Genomic DNA, 23,784 nt, shown 5'->3' with positions numbered 1-23,784 from the left:
AACACATACATGTCAGTGATTTGAAAATATATGAAGGTAAGGAAGTAATAATGCAAGAAATCTAAAATAGCTTATGCTGCTGGTACTTGTATCTCCTCTCCTACTTTACTCAACATATGATTTCCATGGATTTTATATTTATTATGTATGAATATTCTTTACAATATGTGTGTTTTCCAAACTCATTCATTATGGAATTACCTGTAACATGAAAGACCTGGTTAGAAGAATCTCCTTCCCCAAACATATTGGTTCTTAATATCTCTGCTTGGTTTTTACATTGAACCTATACAGAATAGTTGCAGTAGCATTTACTTCCCTGATTTGGTAAAGAAACTGCTGCAACATGGAAGGATGGAAGAACAAGTGAGACAAGAAAATGGTAAGCAGTAAAAGTTTGGAAGAGAGATGCAGTTCAGCTACTTCTTGAGAGCACTAGGAAAAAAAAGCAGTCAATCTGTGAATGTAATGCCTAAATTCTTTTATTAACAACTGGTTAAAACTGGTTTATTAACACAGGTTGCACCAAAAATACATTTACAGAAGGAATCAAATACACTACCTGTAGCTTCTTCAGATTGCTGGGTGAAGAGTTCAAGCTGGTTTGTGGTATCTCTTCCCTTCCTCTTTGGTCATGTGCCAGTACCTGTAAGCTTCTCTCAGTAATAAAAGCATGTGCAAACTATTCTCACTTCTGATGGGAAGTTTGGAGTAACAATAGTAACAGCCCACAACCTTTGTGAAGTCTTACACTGTGAGGCATCCATGGCATGATGTTAATATTTCTAAAAGGTAACGAGACTTAGTTATAAGGCAGTTTTCAGGTGTTACTGTTTAAGAGATGGTTTATTTTGCTCCCTTTGTTTTGGGTCCCCCCTGTAGATAGTTAGATTATATCTAAATGTCCAACCAAAATTCAGGTAAAAGATGTCTCAGCTGTCAGAAATATTGGACAAGTCAAAAAACTGGCAGGTCTCCTAAGAATGAAGAGAGGTAACTACCGGGTTGAAAATGTGTGATTTCATCTCTCAAAAAAAACCAAACCAAACCAAACCAACCAAAAACCAAAACCAAAACCGAAAACAAAATCAACACCCCATACCCAAAACCAACCAAAAACAAAAAACAAGCAAGCAAACAAAAACACCCAAAAAAACCTACACACACAAAAAAAAACCCCAAAAAACAACAACAACAATAAAACAAAACAAAACAAAACCAAAACCAAAACCAAACAAACAAAAAAAAAACCCAACCAAAAAACTCCAAAACCCAAAAAATGAATAGAAGCTTTCTCTGGTGCAGGGCAGATTAATATCTTGCAATAGTGATGAAGTGTGAAAAGGTTTATTCCAGAATTTCTAAAGAAAATTAGCTCTCAAAATGTATTTTTTTTTTACTACTCCACTCTGTATTTTGAGTTACTTCTTGGATGATGTTTTTTCAAATAAAATGTTTATTGGGAGAAATCTTTGTTTCCAGAATGCATGAACTGTAGACTGACAAGGGCTATAAAGAGGGAGGCTGTTTAGCTGCAGATGAACCATTCTCCAGTGGCTTTGTTGTCCTTCACTCTAAATGAGGTAGTGAACATGCTGAAGCAGTTAGTATGAGAATTTGGCTCTGGCATTTTGAGAATTTTGCCAGTACATTTTTGTAGAAGCACATTTTTAGTGAAAAGTAAATAATTCAAAGTGAAATACGAGCTTTTTTTGTGGCCTTGTCATCTGAAAGAAATACCTTTGCAGTCTTCTTAGTGGTACACAGTAGCTGGCAGTAAGTTGCTTGCTGAAGATTAGGAGAAAGTAATGAAATTCATGACCTGAGTCAAATGAGAATGAAAAGGGATTAATGAAATCAGACTCTAAACAGAGAGAATTTGATCAATCCTAGGAAAAGCTATCAAAAAGTATTTTTCTCAATATCAGAAGTGGCTAATGATGTAGCTACATCCAACACAAAACCTCCTGGAAATGGGGAGTACTCACTCCTGAAAAATCAGATTCTATTTCCATAGGTTAATATTGATTTGCCAGCACAATTTAGGGGTGTTGGCTTGTCTACCTTTACTGCATCATATTGTTAAATACAGGGCACTCATTTATTTCTTCCTGTATACCATACTTTGCACTTTGCTGGCTGTATTACTGTTTGCTTCTTTCATGAGTTTCCTTTTTCTGTGTCTGGCCACAGCTGATACCAAGGTGTAACAGGGACAGAGGGAGCTGCCACATGTGCTTCAGGGAATATCTGTGAAATCTCGATTCCAGCAGATACATACAGAACAAACAGACATACCTAGTAAAATGTAGTTTTACAAAACCTAAATATTGTGTCCAATTTTGTCTTTTAACAAACTGTTCTTTCTATGCTTTCTCGGCCTTTGTCCATGTCCTTCATAGTTCTTCAATATCAAAGGGTCATGATACACAGCAAATCTGTTATGACAAAAATATACAAAAAATATGAAAAAGGCAGGATTGTTCTTCTTCAGTAAAAATGCAGTGAAATCAGCATCATGAGGCACAAACAAATGCTCAGCCTTGTAGCTGGCAATGAGCACTGCGATAACCTGTGGAGCATCACTGCTTATTTGTTTGAGGAACTTTGGATTGAGGAACAGCTGGTGCTGCTTGGGAGTCCCAGAGCAAAGATCAGGAACTGTACCTGTGTCTTGTCCATACCAGCTCCTTCACACTCTTGAGCAGCAGTTAATGGCTGGACTCGATGGCTTAGAGGTATTTTCCAGCCTAAACAATTCTATGTCTATGTTCTGAAATAAAACAGATATGAAGAACAGCTAATATGGCTTTCCAAAAAAGTATTGTAGCAATTATTCCCACTCTACTCTCTATGTAGTCTCTTAAGCGCTTTTAAACATTAAAGTATATTTTCAACCATGAAAGGAAATTGTTCATCCTAAAGAGGTCCTTTTATCTTTTCGATCCTTCTGTCAGATGCTGTCATCCATACCAAATGATGGAGAGCTAACTAACCAAAATTAGATGCTCTTCTAATGTTCTGTCTCCTTCTCACTACTGTGATGTAAAAGGTGCAGGTTTTTTGACACAGCCACAAAATCCTACTGACCACTGTAAATCACTAAAAGCACCTCCACTATTTTCTGCTGTGTGCTGCTGAGAGGATTTAAAAGAGTATCCTGCCCATTTCAACCACCAAAACTATACAGTCTCTTCTCTGTCCCACTGCAACCTGGCAGGATTAACAAAAGAAACATAAATTCCATCAGTATGATGTAACAATGCCATCAGTATACTAAAGGCTCTGTGTTTCCAGTGTGAAAGTAAAAAAAAAATAACACCTTTTTAACCTTTAGAATAATCAGACATTTCACAGAAGCAGACCACTGTGAGAAATTCTATTCTACCCTCTTCTATTCTACTCTAGTTAAAATGATAGTTAAATATCAAGGATAATGAACGCCAACTGGATATTTTCAAAAAGAATGATGAAATTTAGTATTTATAAAATAAGATTTCATTCATATACTTATTAATATATATAAAATACATTAAATCATGGCCTGGGGAGATTTTCCAGGATATTTCATCTACTTCATTAGGCACTTTGGAAACAGACCTACAGATATGATCTGGTTTGAAAGCTACTGTCTATTTAAATTTTAGTTTACCATTGCTAAGAGCATATCTCTTTAAAAAGCAAGGGCTTGCTATAAAGAAAACCAAGGACAAAAAGCCTAACACCCCAACAAAAACAACAATAACCCCAAACCAACCAAAACCAAAAGCAAATGCCAGATTCTGCATAGTTTCAAAAGGTTTCTTCTGGCTTTCTGCAAGCATTTATTATTTTAGCTTGAAGTGTGCAGGAAATAACAGATATTTCAGAGTAAAATGTTGGCGAATATTATGCTTAGAAAATCTGATTTTGCTGCCAGGTGCACATGCTGCCTCAGCTTCATCTAGATGCTCACTTTTAGAGATTTTTCAAATGGCATTTTTCCAGTCCTTTGCTCTCTAGGCACAGCTTTTTCATCTATTTCTGAGATACTACTGTATTCTCTTTAGTTATACCTCATTTTTACCAGCCATGCTCTTCAGATTATTTTAAACATTCTTCCCATTATCTGCACAAATAAAAAAGAACTGAAAAGGGTAGGAACTGACTGATGTTTTAGAGATTTTTTTTTCAGTAGAGAAATGGGTACAGTAGAGAAATGGATATGAAAAAAAAAAAAAGATTCCATATTCTATGAAGAGAATTTTCAAGTAAAAAGTCATAAATGTTCCTTGCATATGCATCCAGAGGGTTGGGAGCTGAACATCTGAGGGTTTTCAAAAGTACTGAAATACTGAGCACAATTTTAAAATCTCCACTTTTTCAGTACTAAGTGAAAACTCTCACTAGCTACATATAATTGGAATGCAGTTGCTCATGAGTCTAAAATTACGATTAAGAGATAATCCATTACAAGATACAGCAGAGAGGTCTAGCAGTGCCTCTCAGAAATCTATCACTTGTATCCAACCTCTGTTTTAGAGGTAATGTCAGTGGCATTGAGTCTCACCAAAGCCTAAGAGCTCTATAAATGGTGAGTCAAAATGAGATTATGTGTTGAAGGACAGAACCCTGCTCAGTCACCATCTTTTACTCTTTTGTGTTCTGAGTGACTAATGTGATTTAATTATTGTATTTGATGGATAGTGGTACTACCAAATTCACAGTGCCATACCAAGTTATTAATTCCAGAATGCCTAAGGCTACTGCTTTAAATTTCAGAAGCATAGATATTATGGTTTTTTTGGGAGGGTGGAGTGGCAGGGAGAGAAGTCCTAGAATGCCCTATTATCTCCCAGTTCCTTTCCATAGAGTGTGCTTATTCATCTCTTCAAAGTAGTGACAAACTCTCCACAGGCAAGTCCCACTACCCCTCTATTCTGAACTTTTACTTGCCTGACTTGAGACACCTCTGAATGCTCAGAAGTTCAGAGCACTCCTAAATGAAACCAAAATCCCTAAGAGTGAACTGCTGAGCCTTCCGAGTATTATGAGTTATCTCCTGTATTGTGAAAATTCATATTTCAAGTGGAACAGACATCAAACTTGCTGAATTTTGTCTCTACATTTGTGGTCAGTAATTTTTGCCTCACAGAAGTGCTACAAGTTTAATTCATGTTTGTTAAAGACACCATACAGAGATAAATACAGGAAACCTATGTTGATGCTAATTCTCTTTTCTTTAGAGCAAGATTCATGAAATGGCCAGGAAATAATATTCTTGGCTAACAGAAAAGCTTGAGATGCCCAGTTGATTATTTCTGGTCTTTTGCCTCAACCAAAGATAATTACACTGTTACCTTGGATGTTTAGCTCCTACTCTTCTCCTTTCCCAGCAAATGAGAACACAAAATACCTGGAAAGAGCTACTACTGGACAAGTTTACCATGTCCAGTAAGAAATTCTGCCTTCCTCAAGATTCTGAGGATTACAGAATCTCCGTTCCTGTTAAAAGAAAGTAAATATCACTTTCCTTTTCAAAGTAGCTTCTACCCCTTCTTAGAAAGGTCTAATTGTAGTAAAAAATACATCAAAATTTCAGTTTTCTGTCTAATTGTAGTAAGAAAAATATCAAAAATTCAGTTTTCTAAGAGCTAAGAGATAAAAAATATTGGTGAAGGCAACTTGCAGAAAATCAAGATCAACTGTGTTTATAAGTATTTGACTGCTTATTTAGATTACATCATAATCCACAGGAGGCATGCCTTTGTGTTAAGTGCTGCTATGTGCATCTTTGAGTTAATACAAATACAAGAACAGTCAAGCAGATCATTCCAAGAGCCCAGTGGATAACATGGATAACGACTTGGCAAGGCCCTTAAGTATATGTTGGATTATAACGGCAGCGCCTAATTTTTACATACGCTGACATCTAGTGGAATTTATTGCTCCTAGCAGAATATCTGTGTTCATTTGCATCTCCAATGGCTGGGAGAAATGGAGAAATGGAGAAAGTTAAGTATTCTGTTCTTGGATACAATTATAAAGTTCTCACCTGGAGAACTCCACAAGTGGTGCACTACTAGATAAAATGTGAAAACAGAAGAATTTGTCCTAAACCCTGCTCCTTTCTGACACATGCTCACAAAGAGAGCTGCAAAGGTATACAAGGCCCTGAGCTGGTTTCTGGTTTTAAGCTTGGAAATAATTTCTAGTGAGAGACATAGAATAATCCCAGCAACTTCGACAGATTGTCTCAAAAGGTATTTGAGCCTGCATCTGGCACGTGTACCTTAATAGCTTGGCATTAATTAGCAAGCTGAGGGTGGCCTTGTTTTCATCCCTATTCCACGCGTTTCACAGAATCACAGAATCATCAAGGTTGCAAGAGACCTTAAAAATCACCCAGTTCAACCACCAACCCACCATAATCACCCCTAAAATGCATCCCCAAGTGCCACATCCAGATGCCTCTTGAAGACTTCCAGAGACAGTGACCCTAACATCTCCCAACTTTTTCCAGTGCCTGACCAGTTATTCAGTGACTTTTTTTTTTCTCCTAATACCTAATCTAAACATTCCCTGGCACATCTTGAGACCATTTCCTCTCATCCTTTCACTTGAGACATGGCAGAAGAGGTCAACTCTCCACTCACTACAACATCCTTTCAGAGAGCAATGAGGTCCCTCCTGAGCCTCCTCGTCTCCAGATCAAATAACCTCATTCATCATCAACCTCATCTGGAATAATTAAAACTTTGATGGACAGAAGAAGGGAAGAGACTATGACTTCATGGCGAAATGGAATATAGGGGAACATCTGGAATATAGAGCCCTGTTTCCTGTCACAAGCTGGTTAGGCTGTCTCTCAAGGCCTGATAGGTATTCCTGCTATTCCTGTTTGAAATATATTCCAGAACATGGTTTTGTCTCCTTTTTCTGTTTTGTTTTGTTTGCTTTGGGTTTTCCTGTGTTTTGTTTTAACCTTGTGACAGTATTGCATTTAGTTTAAGTAACTTCTGATCTCCATTTCTTTGATGTGAGCAAGTCAAAACCTTTTAATGTCTCTTTAGAAAGGAGGATCTGGTTGTTCCTTTTCATGCACCAATTTCAGTTTAAATATATATTCCTTGAATATAAGTATTCTGCAAGAAAGGACAGATATAGTGCCATCATGATTTGTTCAGCGCCTTTTTATATCTCTGTGCCTAATGGTATGTATTGTCTGACACTTTTAAAAATAATTTAAAGATTATGTGAATTTTAATGGTTTTATCACACTGGTATCATATGGAAGTATTTATTAATCTGTATAAATGCATCTTCTCACTGAAGTGAGAAGAAATTCAGCTTCCCCTGACTGGTCTTCTGCTTTACATTGGTAATATATCGCTCATCTTCACCTTTTCAGCACAGTCAGTTTCATTTCTGCATTTACACTGGATTGTTGACCCGAAACAGATTTTTTTGACCAGAAATAGGGTTTTTTCTCATAATCTGCATATGTGCTATGCCTCAGTTCTCAATGAAAACCTCAGTCTGCTGACTCAGAATACCAGGCTGTCACTGGTACTGCTGGCACAGTGCTGTAGGCGGTGGTAAAGAGGCGCTGCTAGGCAGTAATAATAGCTGAGTAATAACAGTTTAATAATAATAGCACAGTGCTTGAGCAGGAGGGGCAGGTGAGGGAATATGCAAAGATTATATTCCCCTAGGATATTACTTTGGCACGTGGGTGAAAAGGCGAAGGAGAGAAAAGTTTAGAGTCTTCTGTGTACCAAGACTGGAAGGCTGGGTTATCACAAAGGGCCAAATCAGAATTATCAGGCTGATAACACACCAAGAGGAGGAGGAACACAGCACCAGGAGGTGGGTTCTGAGGCTCTTCAGGTAACCCCTGGTGAATTCATCACCCTGCCCTATGGCCCATTGTCAGGAAAATCCAAAAATTCCAGAGGTTTATGTCCAAAAAAGAGACAGAGGAGTCCAGCAAGTTTATTTGAATAAAGAATCCACACAGCATGGGGCACACAGCCATGGGATTTGCTCTCCCGAGGTTTCCCAGGGCACAGCCTCCTTTTATCCTAAACTCCCGGCTGCATGTTGCCCTCTTCCTCTCCCCACTGGCTGAGGCACAGCCTTCCAGAACCGCCTACCATGTATTCCCCCTTGAACCTACTATTTTACCCCAAAGTTCAGAAACTCGGGTTTGTGCAGACCCTTGTCTGTTCCAGGAGCCAAGCTGTCTGGGCTCTGCAGCAAAGCTGCCCTAAGTCAGGAGGGACATTGAGCCCCATTCCAAAGACATGAACACCCACCCCTTCACCCATCAAATTATTTGTGAGGACATTAGCTTTCCTCTCACCCCGGAGACAGACAAATGCTGTGACACTAAAAAGTAAATAGGAGGAGGGCTCAGTGGCTTGAGAGAGACTTGCCAAAGAGCCGTGCCCTGTTGGACATTTCTTAAAGTACAACCATGCGTAGTCCTCTCAGAGTACCATTGTCCCAATATTGGGGCAAAGTTGTGGAAAGGGTCAGGCATTGCTGTTTCCCACAGGAAACAGAGGCTCACAAGGACGATGGTTGTGACTCTGAAAAGTCACTGCAGGGAGTTTTAAGAAATACTCAGAAGACCTTTGGATGCAGGATAGAGTACAGGGATGTGTGCTACCATTCGGTGCCTCTGCCCTCGATGGCAACAGCGGCCGTGCCACGCAGGTGGCTGGACTTCATGGCAGAATCCAGAGCGTCAGCTGCCAGAGAGTAGCTGTCAGCTATGGATCGCTAACTAATTTCCTGTTATGTTCTTCCTCAAGAGCTGTTCTTGAAGAACTCAATCAGTAACCCTCTCTAGCTTGCTGATTCCCATTCCACCCACCCATCCCCGTGCCACAACACGCACGGAGCGCTTAAATTAAATCTCAGCGCGCAGCTGGGCCGCCTCCACCAGCGCGCTGCCCGCACGCCCTCAGCGCGGCAGGGCCGACCCGCCGCCTCCGTGAGGGCGGCGGCGCCGCTCCCTCCGCCACCGCCAGGCGGCGCCGGGCGCTGCCGGAAGCGGGGCGGGCGCTGGGCCGGCGGCCCCGCCCGGCGCAGGCAGCGCGGGGAGCGGGGCCGGGCCGGGCCGTGCGGGGCGGCGGCCGCCGGCGGGCCATGCTGCTAAAGCTCCTGCAGCGCCAGACCTATACCTGCCTGTCGCACAGGTATGGGCCCTGCCTCTGCCTCGGGGGCCTCGTCCTCATGATCGTCTCCGCCCTGCAGTTCGGGGAGGTCAGTACGGCGCCGCGCCGGCGCGGCGTGGCTGCCCCCCTTGCCCTGCCTGCCTCCCTCGGCGCCGAGCCGCGCGGTGCCGGCGGGACAGGCGCAGCGCCGCGGCTGCACGGCCCCGGGGGGAGGTGGGGCTGTGTTCCCTCGGGGTAGCCGCGTTGTCCCGCGAGCAGCGGGGTCCCTCTTGGGCGCCTGGCGGTGACAAGTCCCGCCCTTGGCCGTGTGCCCCGTCCGGCTGTGCGGGGCGAGGCCCGCCGTGCCCGCGGGGCCGGGCTGGCTCTGCCCGCAGCGCCCGGGTGTGCCCTCGGGGAGAGCTGGGGTCTGACAGGTGACACAGCCCTGCGTGCTCGGACAGCCGCTGCTCTTGTGCAATTCTTCTCCACTTCCCTCGTCAGGTGACTTATTAGCGCTGTGTTTTTGTTCCAGTCTGTGAAAGCCTGTGCTGGATGTCACCTCCGCGTGTCGACTGGGAGTGACAGAACCTTTCCCCTCTGCGGGGTTTAAGGAGTTAAATGTATCCTCGAGTCTGCTCGGCTCGCTGCTTGCTACTTAGTTCGCTCGCATTGTTTTGTAAATGATGCAATGTAATTGCACTTCTTCTAGATGTGATTTTACACGGTGGTGTTGGATGTGTAAATCTTCATTTCACGTTGTCCTGTCGATTTGGAAAGTCATCACTGAAGGGATGTGCAGATGAGAAGATTAATCCTACTTGAGCACAGTGTTTGTTAATATAGTGAGGAATCAGGGAAATCAACTATTTTTGTCAGTCTGAAAGGATGGCAATGTTCAATACAAACAGACTGGAATTTCGTGATTCCTAAGTTGGTTTTGGTTCTTTTTTCCCTTCTCTGTTTTAATTTGATCAGCTCTTTCAGATACAGGAAAGAAAAAAAAAAGAGCCATAAAGAGTATGATCTGAAACTCTTGCGTGTACCACGGTCAAAACTTTGTGTACTAGCTCATCTTCGCACAAAGTCCTAATCTCTGCTGTCTTGGGGAGACCACAAGTTCCTGAAACACTTCAAAGGCATCAGCAAATTAAGTAGTTGTAAAGCACTCATAGGCACTTGTTGGTACATGAGTATCAGCTTGGATTGGTGTAGTTTTTGTGCTGCTGTGAAACTGACAGAGTTTTGCATTTCTTCAGAATGGGGACTTAAACCACAACTTTAGGATATCATAGAACTCTGAGGTTTTAAAAAGTATTTCAGCAGTTGTCCAAATTATGGCTGATTTTGGTAAGAATCAGTCGAAATCACTGCTCAGATTTTCCTGCTAAATCTTAGTTTGCTGTTTCCAGCCCTTTAAAAGCTACTTGGAAAGCTTAGATACAATTTAGAGAGTAAGAGAAAGAACTGGAAGATTCATGTAGGAGTAGATTTTCCAAATTATATATGAAGAAAAAAAGAAAAGTGACCAGTAATGTGTTGGGTTTTTTTTATTTTTTTTTATTTTTTTTTTTTTTAACAGCTAAAAACACCAACGAAACACCTGCAATTTTTGTTTTTTCTTTCTAAGGGTGGTAGATAAGCCTGGGAGAGATGTTTGCATGGATCTTGCTTTTTGCCTTTGTACTTTATAAACAGTGGTAGTTCTGTGACTTAGGAGAGACAAGGCTTGTGAGAATGAACCCCGTTAGACCTCCATTGGTGACTGTCATGGGAATGGGAAATGCTGCTCTTCTCCAGTACAGAATCTGCAAGGCAGCAACTAATTAAAAACTATAAAGCTGTTTGGAAAATGAAACCAAGAAATCTTGCTAGAAATGAACAGCTTAACCACTTTTAGCCATCTGCGGGAAACTCAAGCAATAAAAAAGCAGCGTGAGGCAGCACTTACCAGACCCTGGTGTCTGAACAGCTTTTGCAGTTCTGCTTTTCCCCCACCCCCAAAGCCAGCTTTTTTTTTTTTTTTTTTTTTTTTTTTTTTTTTTTTTTTTTTGTTCTAGAAGGCAAAATTAGGTCTGATTTCTTAGGTTCGTGCTAATACCAGTATTACTGATGGAGTAAAAATGGGTGGTTAGGGCAAATAATTTTAGATTAGTAACGTTCTCACAGCTGGAAGCTGCAAATTAGCTTCATTTGAAGGAAAGCCTTGAGCTCAGTAAAATACTAGGGTATTGAACATCAGTGAGAAATTTTTCTGCAAAAACATACAGGGCAGCTTGGTTATAAACCCTTCTTGGCCATCCTTCCTCAGGTGGCTCTGCTTTGTAAAATGCTTTATAACCAGAACATGCCAGAGACACTGTTATGTCTGATACAGTATCTCCTAATAGGTGATGTTTCTCCCCTTCTGAATGTTCCCCTGGTGGTTTTGGAATTCCAGTATGTAAAGTAGAAGCAAAACAGCCTCTAGGTATTATTGCAGGATGCATACATAATGTGTCAGGAGGAAACAGTTGCAGGGGAAGAACGTGTCTGGTAGGAAGAGTTTTTAACTTTGTCCTTCATGTGTTCTTGGGAGATGTGTCCACTTCTATTTGGCTATAGGTGTGCAAAAGACAAAGAAAAAGGCTGGAATGGTTAATGCTGTCCTTCTGGAGAGACATATTATTCATATATTCTTACTCAAATACTTCTGTATTTCTTCAGACACAGATCAGTCACAATGTGTCCGTGTGTCATTATCAGTAGGAGCAAATGTTTCCACGTGGATATGAACTTCCAATGTGCACTGTGTTAAACCTGGCATTTGGCAGAAGGACTTAATGACTTGTGCATTAAGAAAGTGTAATAGTGTGTGTTTTTAAGACAATTCATGACCTTGGTGTTTAGGGAGGAGATTTTTATGCCTACCTGGGCAATCTGTGTCCTCTGTGAGTGGAATGGCGTGTGCTGATGTGATCTGGGTTACAAAGAGACCATTTGCAGCTCTGGCAGGAATTTCATGTGTGCTCTTGTCACCCAGGCACATGGTGGGGTTTCCCTGCTTTGGGGAAAGCTTGAATTTGCTTTAGTGGCAGTGAGGGTAGAGGAATGTGTGACTTCTTTAGAGAGAGGACAGTTTGTTTATGATTTTGAAGGTGACCTTAGAGAAATGGTATATTTCATAGTTCCCACAATACAAGAAATAAGCGATAATAACATTTAAATCTAGGGAGAGTGGTGTAAAGTACTATAAGTACTATGCTTTCCTGGTTTTCTTTCTTTTTGTTTTGTTGTTTTCATTTGTTTGTTTTGGGTTTTTTTCACTCTCCAGTACACAGAAATATGTACTTATCCCAGTAAAATATGTACTTAACCCAGTAAATTCAGCCAGCGTGCCTTCAACTCTAAAACAGCACAAAATGCCACTGTAGTTTTCAAGGTTGGACTTACACTGTAAAAGATGTCAAGTTTATCTCAGAGGAGAGCATATATGTTTTATATTACTTCTGTCTCAAAATAACTGGATTTCTTTTGTGTCAAAGCATATTTATTGTTGAAAAGCACTTTTATTGTTGAAAAATTGTGGGTTTTTTCCCTGGCTGTTTGTTTGCAAAGCTCAGATTTTGGAGATGTGTATACTTCAGTGTATCCTGTATGAGAATAGAAAAGGATGAACAAAATTGTGCAGGGGTGTGTGTGCATTAGGGATTTCCTGCTTTTATCCAAGTGTATTTGATTTAGGTCTCAGTTTTGGGAAAGCATTCCTGAATTTTTAGATGCTGAGGAACAAGGGGGAGGTGACCTAAATAAAAAGTAGTTTAAAAAGAGTATACGTAAGTCATGAAATCCTTTGTTGCAGAGAAAAGCATAGACTGCTTAAATTAACTATGCTCTTCAATTCTGGGTCTGATTGCTGCCTCAGTGTCATTGTTTAGTTGGGATTGTGGTCTGCTCAGTTGTTCATGAATGCATAGATCGATTTGAGTGAAATGAGTTATGGGTAAACATTTCAAAAGGTGAAAATTATGTGTCTTACAGGTGGTGACATCAGGTGGTTTTGGTTTTTTTTCTTTGCAGGTTGTGTTGGAGTGGAGTAGAGACCAGTATCATGTTATGTTTGATTCATACAGAGACAACGTCGCTGGCAAATCATTTCAGAATAGGTGAGTTTCACCTGCACTTGACACTATTGCACATTTCACTTTCTAATTAAATATTAAAATAAAATAGATTAGTTGAAGCAACATACTGTTGAGTAGAACCTTACTATATGGGCTCTAAATCTGCAACAAATTTTAAACTTAGTGAGTGTTTAGTTAATGCATAATCTCCCAGTTTGGAAGATTGACTTTTGAGAGGTCTAGTCATATAAGACATATACATTTTCAATGTATTTAATTCATCCACTCTCTAATGAAACATCAAAATTATGATAATGCTAACAATGAAGGGAAGCCATGACATATTTTCCAAGTTAAGATAGGAAAACATAAGTACTGTTCCTGTGTGCTTAACCTTTCAATATTCAGTGTTTCTAGAAGTTATTTTTAAATTACATTATGTTTTCTGGGATGTCTTATGAGAATCATTATTTAGCAGAGAAGTCACAAAGCTAGTAAGATGCTTTTAAAAGCTGACTGGATGGGAGAATCTCTCACAGCAAGTTGGAAACCAAGTCATATGGGTCATTTATTTCAGTTGTGTTGACTGCTGCATGACTTCCTGTGGTTTCATCATTCTTGTCTGAATAGCCATGGGGTATGTTGCTCAGGGAGTAAGTGTACTGTGAGTTGGTAGGTGGAAGAAAGCTACTTAGCAGGTATCACCTGACTATTAATATTGATATACTTGACTGGGATAAAAGCTAACCCCGAAAGCAGAAGCTTTAATCTGCCTTGAGGTTTGTTGCGTCGTGGAACGGTAGAAATGATCAGATCAATTTGTCACGCTTTAGTTGGTGTGAGATAACTCTGTAAAATTCATTGCATGGTGCTGGTGAATACTGGGAACTTTTGTAGTCGCTTCTCCTACTCCTCTCCCCCATTTTCCAAAGGATGACAGATAAAAGCAGAGTGATGCAGCTCATATGGATGAATAGCTTAATGTGTACATGTTTTAGCAGCACTGAAGTGAAACATGGCAGTTTGGTCCTCTCACTACTAAAATCCCAGACTTTGTGATAATTAACTGCAGTGTTTTTATAAAACCATTGACTTTTCCCAAAACAAAATCACAAATCTTACTGTTGTGGTGTAGATATAGTCACTTCCCATTTCTGCAGTGTTTCCTTACTTCACTGTGGTTGTGAAAGCACTCCTTTGCTAGCATTTGTTTCTGAGGATTGTGAGTAAAACATCCAGTGCCTGGTGAGGAACAGGTGAGGCTGCCTGAGCAAAAGCTTAAGGTTTTTATGATGGATGCTTAAATTATTCCAGTTCACCAATATGCCTTTAACAATCTTATGTCAGGAGTAACAGGGAAGTTTGCTGTGATATTTGTGTGCAGCTACCAACTTTCTTTAAAAACTCATACTAACCAGAAGTCTTTGTGGAAACAGTACTTTCAGGCATTTGTTAACTTTTAATGTCCCTTGTCAGGGGTTCAATTAATTTTTATTATGGAACTTCACAAATGCAGTAATGGACCCTGTCTTGCAGCAGGCACTTGCATCAGTGTTGGTTTGGTGGAGTTTTTTAGGCTGGTGTCAATGCAACATACAGAGTTACACATAAAATGAGGGCTTCCAGATTGAATCTAGCTTGTCTAGTTGGATTTTAATCAGTTCCTATTTTAGTGCTAGAGAAAAATACTCAATTGGAGAACAGGAGGCTTGTTGGTTAGAAAATTAAGCAGGTGTACTGCTTTGTGGAAAGTAAAAGCTGCATGGCCTTTGGGAAATATTAATGGGCCTTCAATTGAATTTGAGTTGTGTTGTTCTCTAGGAGCCTTGCAGGTAAAATTCTGTTCTGAAAAAAACTCACTGTGAATTGTAGACAAATTTGTGTGTATGGGCAAGCTCCTTATGATGATAAACTCAAAAAGCTCATCACACAAAAACAATTACATCATTAGTAACACTGTTCTCTACCACACCAAGGCAGACTTCTGGTTTTGCCTTGGAGTTTAGCAATAGCTTTTGGTTGTTTTTCCTTCCAGTTGCAAACCCTTGGCATCCCAACTGTGGCACCTTAAACTTGCTTCTTTTGCTCAGGCTCTTACACAGCTTGAGAGAATGCACTAGAAATTCCAGGGCTTTTTACCAAGGCACTTTGTCCAAAGCTATTTTTGAAGACTAAATTTTTATATGAAAATAAAAAGGGAGAAAAGGAAACTAAATAATGGAGTTCCCTACATTAATGTTTTGGATGAGGACTGCATTTTATTACTCTACTTTCAAATGGTATAATAAGTATAGTTTACAGTAAGTGTAACTTTGCTATTGCAGGATATCTTGTTTAAAACTCAAAAATATGTATGAAAAGATGTGAAGGAATAATTGCCAACTTTTAAAATGTGCAGCCTGATTTCAGTATGGTGCAGCAAATGAGAGCTGTCAGTGGTCGACTAGCCATTAACTGAGCTGAGAGAGGCTGAAGAGAGGAAAAGATGTACAAATCAGGGAGCAGGAATAGCAGTGGAACAGCTGAGTTACTGTAAGTGCATCATTACAGAGCTGGAGCAGGCAGGAGGGCTGGGAGGTTTACTATGAGCATCTTAGACTTCTACTGTTCACAAAGAGGCTCAGCAAGGTTGGAGATCACCATATGGTGGCTTGGGAGACATCCAAAATCTGCTGTACTCCTTCAGCAAGAGTGGATGTTGAGGCAAAAGTTTGTCTTCAACCCACAATCTCAGCTGTGATGATGGTTCTCTTATGTAAACACATCGTGGGTATGAGAAGTTCCTGCCAGGAACTGTACCCTGTCCTGTCTGGTGGGTCTGGTTTTGTCTTCAAGCAGGAACCTATGGGTGTTTTTAGACTTGCAAGTGAAAATGGATACACTTTGTAAAGAGAAAAATGTAAAAACCTCAATGAATTGTTTGGGAGTCTCCAAGGAGTTTTCCAAAGCAATGATTTTCTGTAGAAAGGTGTTAAGATAATTCCCACTTGGAATCAAATTGTACCTTTGAGTCACATCTGTTATTAAGCTAGTCATGTCACAGAGGGGAAACAGCTGATTAGAAGGATGGCTGTAAATAGTAAATTAACTCAGGTCACCTTAGGCTTAACCTGTTTGCCAGACTGCTGTTTTTGATCAAGCCAAAATGTATGAATCCATATGAAGGAAACACAGCTACAGAATTTGAGAGAGAGTTTTTGAGCTTCTCTGAACTTCAACAATCTGCAAAAAACTCTGAATGTTAAAATAGTGTTTGAGAACAGTACTACTGAAGTGTAGTATCTGTTCCTTTTAATTTTAAACCCTTTTACAGCAAAATTCCAATACATACTTATTATGTGACTCTATGAAGAGATGATTGATGTAACACACTTGGGGTCACAAATTATCACTGAAGGGATATCAGGGACAGCCAAAGGTGATACGGAGACTCTATCATCAGAAGGCATGAAAAGACTTTATTATTAGAAACCTACAGTTCTTATAGAATCAATCGTGGACTTAAGGCTTCACTGGCCTTTAGGAATCTTCTCTCACACAATTGGTGAGCTATGAATAGCACACTCTGGAGAACTATATATATAAACAATGATTACAGAAAAAGAGATAATAACTGTTTGAATTCTTTCCTCTAAGTTTCCCACAGCTTCTACACAGCTTCTCAAGATTTTCCTGGAAAAACCATGTCTCTCTCTGTTCAGAGGATATGTAATTGCTACACATACTTCTGAAATTATAAGCTCCCAGTGTACTTTAGGAAGCCATGAAACCATCCAGAAAACTTTGACCAAGTCCAGAAAGGTACAGGCTTAACAGTGCTAGCTTAAGTTTGTACAGTGTTAGTTGGAAACAACAAATTGACTTGGGATATCTGTTTTTTATTATTATGTTTGATAAATAGTACTTTCTGAAACAGTGTGTGCTGTAAAGGTGCATTAAGGAAATTTACTGAGTATTTGGATAAATTTTAAGCAATTAGCCTAGTGGATCTGCAAACAATTCACCTTTTTTTATTACTGGTCTGTTTCTCTTGCCATTGGTAATGAAGCATGATCTCACCATGCCAGGGTTGATTGAATTGACATGCCTGCATCTGACCAAAAATGCTTTTCCTCTGTGAAATTTACTAGATTTTGGCGGTATGTAACATAATGTAGGAAATTACATAGGTATATGTGCTACAGCATAGAGACACACTTTTAGAATATGCTAAAGTGGGGAGAGGCTTCACAGAAGTCAAAAGTGCCTCATACCATAGAGCTGGATTTCTTTTGGACATACTCTGTTCTTCAGTGAAGCCTGCCTGAATGAGCTCTGCACTTTGCCCAGAAGGCTGAAGGTTGGGAATTTTTTAAATCTGCTGACTTGAGTCAGGTGCTTGCACCTAAAACACTCCTTTCTGAGCTGTAGCATTCCAGGGACTGTCAAACCAGTAATTTAACTGATCACAACAAATGCAGAAAAGCTGGAAGAGCTCCTGCCATTGAATTTCTATTCTTCTAGAGGATGTTTTAGTTCAAAACATACCTTATAAATGAACTGGAAGTTATCTCTTAGAGAAAAAAGTGAATAATTGAATAGAAGGGTATTGGATTCAGTAAATTGACTTTTTTGGATAGAAGGGTAGCATCCTGCAGATGTGAGAGACTGTCTGGGTGGTGATGCTAGGGAAGGTGCTAGGTGGTGATGCTGAGATGTTCAAATTGTCTCAGAATGCCCCAGCATTATCCTCTGAGTGTTGCAGCTTGGTTAGGAACATCGGTAAATTGAGTACAAAATGTTCCTGCCCACTGTGCTGTGACAAGCTACTGGCTGACCTTTTAATAAATTTTGTGCTTCAGTTGTTGAGTCTGAGCCAGTAGAAAACAAAGCTGGGTGCAAGCTCTCTGCATGGCATGCTGTGCAAGGGCAGGTGGACAGAACACCTGCCTGTAAGCTCTGTCTCTCTTTGAGTGCTTTTGGAAGGATGCAGTGGGTGGAGAGAGAACATCTTCCAACCTCTCTAATGCTGAGATCCATGTGGTCACAGAATGACGTTTTCCAGTGTTTGCTAGGCCATCTACAGTTTAGGAAGGTATTAAATAGCTTGACACTGGAACTTTTGAAAATAAGAACTGGGCTGTCCTCCTGCTGTACGGGACTCAGATTCACCCATGGTGGTAGCCTGGGTGACACAAAGCTGTGGGCCTTGGAGAGGAGATTATAATAAAAAAAGTAGGAAAAAGGTACCCAAACTCCTTCCTTTTGCCTTATGTATGCTAGGAAGTATGTAGCTCTCCAGAAAGAGCTCCAGGATGTTCAATTGTGTCAAGAATTAATTTGTCTATCATGTCTAGAGTCTGAATTAATGTACCCAAATTAGATTGTTGTTTTATGAAATGCCCTGTTAATATAATCTAAGAGACATTCCTAGCATAGAGACCTGCTCCTGCTGAGATCTTACTGGCTCTGTGCAATTAAATAGCAGTAAGTGTGATTTAAGTTATGCTTCATGCTGTCTTGTCTGAAGTAGTTGGCGAATTAAGAATGTGCCCAGGTCTTGGTATTGACTTGAAAAATATTTGATGGGTTTGAAGGAGGTAGGCCATGAGTCTGAGTCAGTGACATTTAGAGTGACATTTAGCTCTAACTAACTTCCTTTAGTTACTGAACAGTTAAAACCACCTTGTGTCCTTTTGGTTGCTGTCCATGCTGTTTTGTCAAAGGCTTGTGTATAATTAAGACATGATATATATAGCTAGAGAGGGTCTTTTTGCTTTGTCTTGTTTGCAGCCCAAACATCAAGTATTTCCCTTGTTAGGCAGAAACTGCTATTGTAGGATGCCACAAACACTTGTAATGTAATACTAAACAGCTCATATAGCTTTCCTTTGAATTATGTAGGCTTTGTTTGCCCATGCCAATTGATGTGGTGTACACCTGGGTGAACGGCACAGATGTGGAACTGATCAAAGAATTGCAACAGGTCAGGGAACAGATGGAGGAAGAACAGAAAATAATGAGGTAATAATCTTGGATATTTTTTCCCTTTAACTGACAGCAGCAATCTAATGCTGTACTAGTTTTCTTTGTTGTTATTTTTCCCATGTTACTCAACATGAAAATGAAAGCTCATTTTCTCACTTGTTCATTTGATTATTCCCAAAACCTTGTTTCAGTTCTACTTTTAGCTGTCAAGTACTGTCTAATTAGAAAATTGTTTAAGATAAGCGTAATAATTAAGGCTGTCCTGTCATGAATTTGTAAAATGCCATGTGAAAAACTGTGTGTTATATATATCAGTTTGTATTGATTTCTATAACAGTTTGTAAATAAAAATAAAACTATTCCTCAAATATATAACCTCTCTTCATCCCTTTTTTCTCTCCCCAGCCACCTGGTATTTCTTTTTATAATAGGCTTCATAAAATCTGAAACATGTTTCTTAAGTTCTTGTTTTTAAATTAGTTAGATTCCTAGTCTCAGAAATACTGGAACTGAGAAATGGGAAAATAATTTATGCATGTTATAAAGATATGAGTTGGTCTTATCTGTGGAAGCAAAGGCATGTATTGCTGCATGTGTTATTGTAGACTGTGCTATGGAGTTCTGCAGAATTACTGATCTATGCCTTCAAACCGAGGCTGCTGCAGATACCTTGGATTATGTCTTGTAACCACAAATTTAGTTTTTGATAAGCAACTCTGCTCACATAATCGGTTTTGGCCAGTAAATATGCTAAATGGAAGGACAAGTCTGTATTTTTTATAATAATAATAATTATCATTATATAATAATGAGAATTATATAATAATGAGAAGTCCACAAGTTAGTGGATTGATCTGAATTTTGGCATGCTATGTCTTGCAGTTTAGGTTCAACTGACGGTATGATCTCAAGGGAAATTCTTGGTTGATTTTTTTTTTTTTGTTTTGTTACCTGAACACTGGAAATATTAGAACTTTAAATTCATTGACCTTAAACGTACACAGTCTCTCACAGTCTCTGCTCCAGAAAGCTTTCAAATTTGTGCTAATATTTTCCTAGCAGCTCATATAGTTAATATTACTTGGTTTAGCCTTGTCATCACTCATGCTATGATTCCTGTTTCAGGAAGGAAAAAACACATTTTTTTTTTCTGTAACACTGATTTGGAAAGTTGAGATTAAGCTTACGAATGAGATTGGTGTCTATACCATGTTTGCTGTCTACAGGGACACCTGGTTCCCTCCCATGTAGACCATTTTTTCCATGTCCTTTGAAATCAATGAGCACTGCTATAAAAAGAGCTGTTGCATAGACCTTATCAAAATATTTATGTTAGGCAAAACAGTCAAGTCAACCTAGTTTCAGGTCACTTCATTCTGGTTTCTTACCAGTGTTTTTCACTTTTGTTAAGTAACCTAATAATAGTAATAAGTAAGCTAATAACCTAATAACAACCCCATAAATTCCTGTTAGCAGAAAGAGTCCTGCTGCCACAATTCTCAGTACAGCCTGAATTTTTGAGGTCCACACTGCACGTGAGCAGTGAAGGGCACGTGTGAGTCTGTAATCACCTTGGTAAGGCCAATGGCAAGGCCTTGGAAGCTTTTTATCTGGGCAACTGGTGCTTTAACAACATGTCCCTGACTCAATTGACAATCTGCAATTAGACTCATTGACAGAAACACTGTCAATTCAGTGTTATTTAATATCCTTTTTTTAACTTTGTATTAGGGAAATCCTTGGAAAGAATGCAACAGAACCAACAAAGAAGAGGTGAGTTTTTGGGATTTTTGGGTGTAAATCGGAACAAGTTATATTCTACTCATTGTTAGCTGAAAGCAGATGCTGGCTGGGAGAGTGGTGTGGTTTTCTATAACCTATGCAAGCTTTCCTATGTCACTTCAAGAACTGACGTGATAATATATTTGCTTTGAATACAAGTAATGTTATTGTTATTGTGACATATAAGAATGAGCTTCTGATAACAGTTTCTGGAGTTTGGAACACATATCCCTGTCACTGTTTAGGGTTAGCTCTTGTTCTGAGTATGAAAATTTTTCATGCTTTTGAATTATAAAACTCCAGGTATGTATGCATTAAAAATTCAATGTTGCTTTCACCTGCCATTTGTGTATGTGGCACTGTAAGTAATTGTCTGTAGAGGGTCCAGTGGCCCTGTAGAGGGTCCTCTTGTGGCTCTGCTGCCAGTGGTCTGTCCCAGTCATTTAGCTTGGTCCTTTTGTTATTTAGAGATTTTTCTATAAGGACTCTTCCATAGGCATACTTGGAAATCTTGGAAACTTCAGAAAAAACTTCAGTTATGGGAATGAACTAAACACTACCAGTCAGATATTTGCCTTCTGGAGGGAAATAAGTGTGCTTGTCAATAATTTCCCCTTACCACAGCAAATGTTACAGTTAATCAGATTTTACAAAAACTTTTCCCATTGCATCCAAGATTGATTTTTATTTTCAATTTTCTTGTGGTGTTAAATTTGCCTTTGGTATTTTGCTGTAGTGAGAAGCAGCTGGAGTGTTTGCTGACACATTGCATCAAAGTGCCCATGCTCGTCCTGGATCCTGCTCTGCCTGCCAACATCACACTGAAAGACCTGCCATCCATTCACCCTGCTTTACAAGCTGCTAACAATATGTTCTTTGTAGCAAAACCAAAAAATCCTTCCACCAATGTGACTGTAATTGTTTTTGATAGCCCTAAGGACGGTAAGAAGCTCTTTGTCAGATTCCATCCAGTTTTCCAGAGCAAGTTTTTTAAGCTACTGTGAATTAGTTTTGGGGTTTTTTTTTTTGTTTTTTTTTTGATCCAGTACTGACTTCAATGCTGATTTTCTGTTTGACTTTAGCAAGTCATTCAGTGTCTCTCTTGCCCTCAAACTGTTTGGTGATGACATTAATGATACTGTTTGCTTACCTCCCAGACAACTGATTACAGATGATTAGAGTTCTATGCTTTAGAAAGCTATTGCAAAACAGGTTTGATATCTGAATATCTGTGTTGCACTGATAATCTCAAGAGGCTGGGGTTTAGGCTAAGGAAGATTAGTTTTAGAAATCCTTTAATTGCTGTGAAGTCTAGTTTGAATAATGTGCAGTAAGTTCTGCCCTTGTTCAAAGAATTGGCAACTGTAAAACAAGATTATTAATGTGTTTAACATCTTAGAGCAGGTACGAGTTTCATATTTTGTTTAATATGTAGTGCCTGACCACTAGTACAACCACTGTTCTTTATTTTACCACCAAGAATTATTTACTATTTGTAAAGACTTTTCACATTATGAATACTCAAATACCTTTAATTTGCAAAAGTATTTCTTAGTTACTATAATACAGAAAAGAAGTGACTTTATACTGGAAGAAGTTTTTGATTTGCAATTTTATGTCTTCTAGTTGAAGCTGCCCATTCTGGAATGTTAAAAGACAACAGCAAACAGATAGTATGGAGGGGTTACTTGGTATGTACTTTGACAGTCTGTTGATTAGCTTTTGTATGTGTTAAACATTCTGTACATTTTTAGAAAGTTTCTGTGCTATTCTCTTTTCATAGTGTTCATTTTCATGAATGCTATTCATTTCTCTTTTCATAACTCACATGTAGTAAAAAGTGAAAGCTTTCAGAGCAGCCCTTATTGTTATGTGAATTATTCTACCTTTAAAATGGTCTTTATAACCTGTTTTCTTGTTTTTAGACTACAGACAAAGAAGTTCCAGGTTTGGTACTAATGCAAGACCTGGCCTTTCTTAGTGGATTTCCAGCTACATTCAAAGAAACAAACCAGCTACGAACAAAACTGCCAGAGAGCCTGGCCTCTAAAGTAAAACTGGTAAGGCTCTGGAGGAAAGAGTGCCTTAGTTGTACTGGTCTTTTGGAATGGCTCAGGTATGGAATCCCACCCACCGTGGAGACTTAGGATATTTCTGAGAGTAATCTGGGGTAATTTTGTGTGTTCCTTCCCTGAGCAGTGAAGAGTAGCAAATTGTGACTCAAAGAGTTGCCTGCAAAAAACCAGTTGTCCATTCTGTGACTGCATGTTCCTGGGCATTACATTTGCTAGCCTACAGCTGATTAAAAGGCAGCCTTATCAGTTTCTCTCAGCCATTTGCTGGAGGCTGTTTTCTTGCTGTAGAATTCTAGATCACTAGCTTGTTTAATGTGACAGGATTTTGTTTCTGTAGCTTCTTAGCTTTTTTTCTTTCCTCTTAGCTCTCTTAACAGTAACAGCACTGAATGCTGCATTTCTCTTGTCATGTGCTCTGTAGGGTCTTAAACAAGTTGCACTTCAGCTGACACAGCTGCAAGGCAGAAGAAAACAACTTGTGTGACTGCCATTTAGTGCCTTCTGTTCTCCCCTGCTCTTTGGGCACCTGTTAAAGTTACAGTAAGGCTTAATGGATAGGTGGAACTTTAAGAAATTTGTTAAAATCACTGGTTTTTGTACTGGAGACAGGTGTGATTCGTGTGGTGAAAAGGATTGAGGCCAAGGAGTTTGTGGAAGAGGAGGAGTTACCCGGGTGATGGGATGGCAGTAATTTGTTTTCATCAGTCTGATATATAC

The 23,784-nt window shown here is 39.6% G+C and overlaps 1 protein-coding gene and 1 long non-coding RNA gene across 8 annotated transcripts in view; one reads left to right on the top strand and one right to left on the bottom strand.

Annotated features, from left to right (window-relative positions):
- Nucleotides 1–1,255: 1,255 nt before the first annotated feature.
- On the bottom strand, nt 1,256–7,347 carry LOC135300958 (uncharacterized). 2 transcript variants are annotated; one of them, XR_010362706.1, is made up of 3 exons: nt 6,636–7,347; nt 2,668–2,773; nt 1,256–2,438 (listed from the first exon to the last, which is right to left on the bottom strand). It is a non-coding gene; the product is annotated as an uncharacterized LOC135300958 (long non-coding RNA). The 2 variants fall into 2 exon arrangements; XR_010362707.1 differs by having other exon boundaries at nt 1,256–1,822; nt 2,299–2,438; nt 2,668–7,339.
- Nucleotides 7,348–9,070: 1,723 nt separating this feature from the next.
- GNPTAB (N-acetylglucosamine-1-phosphate transferase subunits alpha and beta) overlaps nt 9,071–23,784 on the top strand; it is a 39,324-nt gene continuing 24,610 nt past the window's right edge. For 3 of the 6 annotated variants that reach the window (XM_064421015.1, XM_064421016.1, XM_064421017.1), the window contains exons 1-7: nt 9,072–9,252; nt 13,200–13,285; nt 19,127–19,246; nt 20,942–20,983; nt 21,729–21,934; nt 22,619–22,683; nt 22,918–23,052. In XM_064421015.1, the coding sequence (XP_064277085.1) occupies nt 9,136–9,252; nt 13,200–13,285; nt 19,127–19,246; nt 20,942–20,983; nt 21,729–21,934; nt 22,619–22,683; nt 22,918–23,052 (771 nt within the window). In that variant the 5' untranslated portion in view covers nt 9,072–9,135. Of the gene's footprint in view, nt 9,253–13,199; nt 13,286–16,879; nt 17,045–19,106; nt 19,247–20,941; nt 20,984–21,728; nt 21,935–22,618; nt 22,684–22,917; nt 23,053–23,784 lie in introns of those variants that run through there. The other 3 variants (XR_010362697.1, XM_064421018.1, XM_064421019.1) reach the window with 3 other exon arrangements.

The sequence above is a fragment of the Passer domesticus genome, chromosome 5 (genome assembly GCF_036417665.1).
Source record: "Passer domesticus isolate bPasDom1 chromosome 5, bPasDom1.hap1, whole genome shotgun sequence".
Taxonomy (NCBI): Eukaryota; Metazoa; Chordata; class Aves; order Passeriformes; family Passeridae; genus Passer; species Passer domesticus.
The sequence above is the reverse complement of the archived record's forward strand: the minus strand, read 5'-3'. Positions and strand labels throughout refer to the sequence as shown.